The sequence below is a fragment of the Temnothorax nylanderi genome, unplaced genomic scaffold (genome assembly GCF_030848795.1).
Source record: "Temnothorax nylanderi isolate EJ_2023f unplaced genomic scaffold, tnyl_v1.0 TNYL_tig0070_pilon, whole genome shotgun sequence".
Lineage (NCBI taxonomy): Eukaryota > Metazoa > Arthropoda > Insecta > Hymenoptera > Formicidae > Temnothorax > Temnothorax nylanderi.
The window spans coordinates 436,770-444,392 of record NW_027249132.1 but is presented as its reverse complement, the minus strand read 5'-3'; the positions used below and the strand labels follow the sequence as shown (position 1 = coordinate 444,392).

The 7,623-nt window shown below is 37.0% G+C and overlaps 1 protein-coding gene and 1 long non-coding RNA gene across 4 annotated transcripts in view; both read right to left on the bottom strand.

Moving 5' to 3' along the window:
- Window positions 1–2,334, bottom strand: part of LOC139773849 (uncharacterized) — a 36,193-nt gene extending 33,859 nt beyond the window's left edge. The window contains exons 1-2 of the long non-coding RNA XR_011718438.1: window positions 1,936–2,334; window positions 1,617–1,667 (exon numbers count right to left, since the gene is read on the bottom strand). This is a non-coding gene — a long non-coding RNA (uncharacterized lncRNA). The remainder of the gene's footprint in view (window positions 1–1,616; window positions 1,668–1,935) is intronic.
- Window positions 2,335–4,683: 2,349 nt separating this feature from the next.
- The window catches only part of LOC139773837 (A disintegrin and metalloproteinase with thrombospondin motifs 7), a 62,209-nt gene continuing 59,269 nt past the window's right edge, over window positions 4,684–7,623 (bottom strand). For all 3 annotated transcript variants that reach the window (XM_071708592.1, XM_071708593.1, XM_071708591.1), the window contains exons 16-17: window positions 7,051–7,224; window positions 4,684–5,981 (exon numbers count right to left, since the gene is read on the bottom strand). In XM_071708592.1, the coding sequence (XP_071564693.1) occupies window positions 5,836–5,981; window positions 7,051–7,224 (320 nt within the window). In that variant the 3' untranslated portion in view covers window positions 4,684–5,835. The remainder of the gene's footprint in view (window positions 5,982–7,050; window positions 7,225–7,623) is intronic.

Sequence of the window (7,623 nt, the reverse complement as noted above, 5' to 3'; positions counted from 1 at the left end):
AAAGTATATTAAATAATATTTACTAATTTTTATATTAAATCATTTTTAACATAAAAATTATTTTATATAAAAATTAGTAGATATATATTATTTAAGTTGTTATACATTTAAGTTGTCATTATTAAAAATATAATAATAATAAATAATTATATTTATTATTATTATATTAAGTATAATACTTTTATTTTATCTTCAATTTTTTCTACCGAATTATATCCCCTTGTCCCTGCCTACCCGAATCCCTACCTACCTACCCGTATACCTATACCTACCCGTATTCCAATCTATAGTCCTACCTATCCATTTTCCTACCTATAATACCCATGTTATAATCTATTATACAAAGTTTTTTAATTAAGACCACGACACGATTTATAAGGGGTCTAATTTACTGGTTAATTCAGCGGGATATCTGAACGGGATGTCTCAAAGTGACACGATCACTTGAGATGTGGGAAATGTGGAATTGGGGGCTTTAACACGCGCGCGATTGAGATTTAATTGCGGTTTTTCCAATTTCGCACGTATGCGAGAAAATATAAAGAAAAAAGAAAATAGCCCTTTGGGACAAATAAAGAGATATATTAAACTATTTTATGTTACCTTATTTTACCATAGTGGTCAGTGTTGACCACTCACCTTTATCGGATCGTATCCAATCTTCTTTCTTCGGGCCAGATTGGACTTACCTCTGTCGCTCCTGGCCATATACAATCCGGTCGCATTTCGACCAGATTAAAGGGAAGGAGAAAAATTCCTTCCATTTTCAGATCATTATCATCGCCGAAAGATAATATTACGTTCGATTCGAATTACGCGCGAGCATCGATTGTATCAAAAAATGTACAACAAGAAGTTAATTTAAAAAAATATGTATATATATTAATTTATAAAAACTAACTGTAACAACATTGAAAAATGTTTCTATCACTAATTCCGTTATTTATTTAAGAATATTGAATAACCGTTTCTTTGTGACCCGTTCTTTCAATTTGGAATCGTAATCAAGCACAAACAAAATTTTACTTCGCGTTATATGAATATCTTAATTATAACCCGCGAAAAATTAAAATTTTGTAATGTAGACGAAATTAAAAAATTAATATAATTAAAAATTTCTTGATGCAAAAACCGACCGCGAAAATCGACCGCGAAAATATGAAGATGCGTGATTGTGCATGTTGTTCGTGCGGTACGCATCTTGAAAATGTATCAAGGCAAAATAAATGAGGTGAGATCCGGAAAAAAAATTCCCGCACAATTGACATTATAATTGGATATTAACTTAACAATTTTATTCAAAAGTTATTTATTAAAAAACGCGGCAGTTCGTCAACATAACTCGATGAACTCTTTGCGAGCTCCGTGCATGCGAAGTGTGCGAGTTTTCCTCAAGCACAATCGCACAATATATCGATAAATAAGTGATACCAAGATTAAATATATGCCATAATCAATTTTAACCCATCCATTTTAAGGCAACGGATCTACGAGATGTAATAATATTTTCATACTATAAATTATTGTAATTCGACATGTACCGAGATATATTTTTGCTCTATATTTAATTATTCGTAGATTCGTTACCTCAATAAAAAAATTTCTCATTGACTCACCAATTTGATGCGCAACGGGCGGAGTTATGCAGCCACGTAACTACGGTGATACTGTAACATACAAACATAAGATTTAAATTTAAAAAACGCTCAAAATTATTAACATTTGAAAAGTTAATTCTTACGCGTCTCTAATTCGTCTTTCAATAAAATATTTAGCAATACAATTATCTGTTTATCGAAAAAGATCTTTACAAGAATAAAATTTTAGATAACTTCTCTTTCTTTAATTACTTTTAACTTATCGAAATTAAAATTAAACAATTCGAATAAATAGAAACAAATTATTAATTTTATGTAGCTAAGAGATGATACTTACCCAAGGTTGCTCCGCCGGGGCCCGATGTCTCTCCCAGACCTTCTCCTCCTCTCAGGACATCAGGCCTCCTCCTTCTTCTCCTCGATCCTTTTCCTCCCACTGCACAGGACACTCGCGAGAAACACTCGCGAATAATGAACTACAATCGCGCGCGGACTAATTTCAGTAAAAGTCTTTCTCGCGCGATACTGTACGGCACTCCCGTTTAAAAAAGTCCTTTAGTCCGATTACTTGAACGGCACTCCCGAAGCAAACGCGACGAACCGGCTGCGGTTCGTTCATTCAATTAAATCGGCGGACGAGGGGTACGTTAGCTTCCCCGTCTTTGGATTTTTATCCAAGCAGAACAAGAGTTTTGCTTGGGTAACATCCTCGGGGTACTGGGCCTTCCCACCTCGCCAAGGTCGTACCCCAGGGGAAGGAAGTACTTTACTGTGAAATATAAAAGCTGGTAATATATAAAATCAAGTTATCGATTTTTTACCATAGATTTTTCGTACAAATTTGAAAGAGTTGCGACGCCGATTGCCTCGATTCGTTCCGCGTTTATCACTCGTGCGTTGCGTGTTGCGTTAATGACGACGAAATGTTCGAAGATCTTGAGTCTTGACGCGAGATACTACGCGAATCTAGTGGACGGTTAGTAACACGCAGTTGATTAAACAAAAACACAATTAAAATTAAATATCGCACGCACAGTACGGTATCGAGCACGTAAATCTCGCGAATGTAAAACTGTACTATTAATACTTTGCACAACGAGGAGTCGCGACTGTGGGCCGTCAACTCTTACGCTTACGCGGCACGAAATATACGAAAATATACGAAATATTAATGAACGATCGCGTTGTATCACAGCGTGCTATTACTTGAATCACTTACTTGAATCACGATACGATTTCACGCTGTCACTCGGCCTTCCTCCCGCTCTTCGAAAAGAATCGGAGATAATCGCACGACAATTCCGGCACAGCGTTCAAAGCACGACACGAGAATCACGAGATATGCCGCGTAAATGAACGCCACATTCGAGAGTCCAGAGTCCAGACATATGGCGGGCCGGGACGAGCGATTATCGCCCGCGAATATCACGACGAAACTGTAAATCACTGACAATTGCCGTACCTTCGCAATCTTCGCATCGACGTCTCCTTCTCGAGCGAGCGATTCACGCGACACATTCATTCACGACACTTGATACACTTGCGAAATTATTGAGCACGTCGTTGATATTATTCCCGCGGAACGAGGAGCAGGAGTGCCAATCGCACGAACGAGCGCGTTCCGAATAACAGCACCCAGTGCACCCACCAACACGCACAGCACGGAGCACGGCGACGCGCGCGGAGCACAAACACTTCACACCCGTTCGAAATTTATCGGGAGACTGACGTAGGTGACGGCACTCCGAGCGTCGACGAAAACAAGTATCAAGGCCGTCTCGCCGATAGAAACAACCGTCCGCGCCCCGACGTTGAACGTACGCTGCTCCGAAATTGACGGAGACGGGGATTTATTCAACGGGCGCGCGCCTAGGACGACTGGGTCGACTGGTAACGCCGCGGCGTCGCGGCTACTGCGCCGGCAGCGGCGGCGGCGGCGGCAGCGGCGAGAATGGCCGAACGTGATTGGCCGGATTCGGGGGCTCGACTCGCGAGCCAATCGCGTTGTATCAGCTCGACGGACGGCTCGGCGCTCGCCTGACTGTGCGGCGAAGTAATACGTTACTCGTTCAACGTCGGTGTGAGACGTTGTCGGTCGTGTAATTCCTTTCTCGTGAACGAAAAGAAATTCGGTTGCGGGGTGTTGCAAGCTGAACGTACGCCGAATATTCCGTTCCCTCTTCGTGCCTACCGAAACGAGTGAGATGCCGTCGCTAGACGAAATGAACGTCGAATGCCGTGCTGGACGCCGTACATATCACCCTGTCGGCTGTGATTTGGCGGGTCTCTTGCAGTGCGCCGTGATTGAATAGTGAGTGAATTGTATGTACATATAATATGTGAGAAATAAATGATTCGAAGCGCGATACATCCGAATCTTAATGGAATCGTTGTTCCGCGTGTCGCAGTGAAATGCGATAATCTCGAAATTCACGTCTCCTGTCTCCGTTTCGATTTTGTCGAATGAGTGAATCGCGCGGGAAGACGCTTCAATGAATAGCTTGAACCTCTCGTTAAGTGCGGGAATTAATAATTAATTAAATGATTGAAGAGAACGATCGCGCGTTTGACGTTTCGCACTTTGCTTGTCGCGATCGCAAACGATCGCGAACGAGGGAGCGAGTGTTATACATATAATACTATACATTTGCAGATGTAGCACGGACGCGCACCAAAATGATGTTTTATCGGCAGTGTCGGAAAATAAACGTGGCTACGTAGTACCAATTTCGAAAATGTACTGGCGGTAGTGTACAGAGGCTTTCGACGCCTTCGACGGTCCCACCGTCCCACGTCCCACGAAAAAGGCCGGGAACGGGATTGCCTCTCTCAGGCTTGTCTCTCAATGTCTCTCGTTCTCTCTGCGCACGTCGTGTCGAGAGTAGGGAATAAACACAAAAAATTAGAATCAGAAACGAGTCCTGCGCACTTATTAGGTACGTTTTGAACTACTTTTCTTTTTTTATTATTGCAGAAAGATGATGAGACTTCGATGAGAGATCGATTTTGTTGCGAGTCTCAAGGAATCGCGGATAAATTAATGTTAACCAACAAAATTCGCGAAACTATTGCGTTATAAAATGCATTATCGAGGAACGAACGATTTATTTATTATACAGTTTCTTAATATAAAACTAACTATTAATGTTTAATTTCTACATATAGTACATAAAACTAAATATTCACGAAGCGGTTTTGTTGTAAGTAGCAAGTAAGTTACAAATTATTTATTATAAGTTGGTTGTAGTTGTAAACACATTTATGTTCTTCCTTTTCTGAGAGAATGCAGGAAAGAGGAACTCTTTATTTTAAATGAATACAAAATAATTTGACATAAATTAGTGAAAGTTACAAATGTACAATGTGAGAGAAATAGTAGTTAATGCATGGATTTTATATTGTTACAAGGTAAAAATGGGCATATAAAAATATTATTTATAAATTTTGTATTAACATTTTTATATGTATAATGATATACGAATATGGAAGTTCTGTTTTTGAAATAATTATACATTCTACAATTTTTACATATTCGATAATTCTTTAATCACAAAATTATTGACTATTCTTTTATTGAGTGATATGACAATTAAATGCCTCTGTAGAAAAACGTTCTAAGTATTATAAAATGGCATTACTTGAAATTTGCAATAATTAGTACATTATTTGTTTAGCAAAACATTGACTGAAACAACAAACATATATATCAGGCAATTTTTAATATAAGAACCGATATTTTTATTATTATAGAAATTCTTTAATAATATTAGTTTCGTATTACTATTTTGATCATTTCTTTATTAAAAGATTGCATCTCGTAAATATATATTTGGCGTTTGCAATGTTTTGCAATTATTATTTTAACAAACATAAGATGAATTGATAAATGATGCACGCATATAAATGGTGCTATGGTTACATCTGATACAAAATATACATATTGTTTGGACATTTAAAAAAAAAAAAAAAATATATATATATATATATGTATATATATATATATATATATCTTAATGCACGGTAGTACAAAGTTACAAATATAATCTCGTAATATCACCTCTGTCATATATTTTTCTATCTTTTCGTTGTCACATATGAAACAAGCGTGAAATTTTTCCACTATACGCTTTTATCTTAATTCGGATAATATGGATAAAAGAGGACGGATGTGTTGTCCGTTACAAGGATTTATTTTCAAAATACTTTTGCACTCTTAGCTTTTCAGCCCTTTATTTTGTTATTCGGCAAAGATGTGTCGTCTGTTGTGACGGACGTGTCGCCGTCGTTTTGTGCACGTGACGCAACAGTTTTCTCGTACGACCGATGATACATCGCACATACGTCTGTAGTTTGCACACGATGGAACCATGCTATCCTTGCAATCTGAAAAAGATAAGATTATGTACGAAGATGTACTGATATGCGAATGTGGTCTCTAATTCGCGAATTTACGCAAATATATTCTTATGAATAAACCTTGAAGAAATTTGCATATCTGACTAATTAATTTTTTACTTACAATTTTATGCTACTTACAATATTTATGTTTTTCTTTATAATGTAGGAAATATGAAAAAAAATGTTTTCCAAACTTATTTATTTAACTTTGCAACACGACCAGAATTGATTTATTATACATACGTTTATAAAACGTAAAAAAAACTTTTCTCATACATTGCAAAAGGAAATACCTGTTACTATAAGTGAAAAAATTAATTGATCAGAATTTGATGTACAAATCGTTAAGGCTCATTTAAGCCGCATTGTAAATGCTAATGATACACGTTCTTACGGGTTAGAGCACTTTATAATAAGTATTTATACACGCGCGCGCGTATTAGGTGCATCGCATCATATGCGCATGCAAATCGAGCGACGTCGCGTGTGATCTCATAAAGCAAGTCGTTACGAACCCCGCGGTTTCCTCGTATAAATTCTAGTTTCCCGCCGCCTTTGGACAAGGGCATATTCCACAAGTTTGGACAAGCCAAACCATCTGTAACGTAACTAGCATAACTTAGCATTACATGCGGCTACGCGTTCTAATTCTCTCCGTTATAACTCTGTTAGATTACCCCGAACTTCCATTCAACATCAGTTATAATGGCGTGACAAATATGAAGAGAGAAGAAGAAAAAGAGCTCAACTTTTAAAATTATATATAAATTTCAAATGTCGCGTAGGAGGAACTGAATTATTAACGTTGTACGACAAAGTCTTTTCGCGAAGATGTCTGCAAATAACGTTGAAAATGTTTTTTAAGAGAGAAAGAGATTATATCTTTGTTTTTTAGATATACCTTTTGTCGAGGTCTCAGAAACGTTTCTTTATATATACTCTTTGTCTGTACTGCAGCTACTTGAAAACAGCTTGTCGCATTAAAAACGACATTTTATAGAAGAGGCGTAGAAGACTGTTCGAGAGTACGTTTTAATTATACGGATGAAATTACCATTTTTCTCGTTGGCGCATTGCCGTCGGTAATAACAACGCTTTACATCAAATGGTCTTCTGTCGAGATTGCACTCATTTGATAGCAAGTCCGTCGCGCGATCGCGACACTGTACTTCTCTATGTTTAACTCCAGACTTCACGAGGCAAGTCGCGTTGCAGCTTCCCCAATTTCCTGGAATTACAATTAATAAATAACTGTCACATAAGGATTTTAAATATCTAACAAAGATTGGCAGAAAAGATTGTCTGTAATATTCATAAATAGTCATATTTTTTGGTCTTATCCTACAATGTAATTGACTTTCATCTATTAAAATATTTTTTAACAAAAATTTTACGAATATACTTTACATATTTTATAACATTCTCATATAGGTAATAGAACTTTATAATTACACAGTTGGAAAATTTTGTAAATAATTTTAGTCAGAGAGAAAAGAGAGTTTCTGAAATTGACTTTCATCTATTAAAATATTTTTTAACAAAAATTTTACGAATATACTTTACATATTTTATAACATTCTCATATAGGTAATAGAACTTTATAATTACACAGTTGGAAAATTTTGTA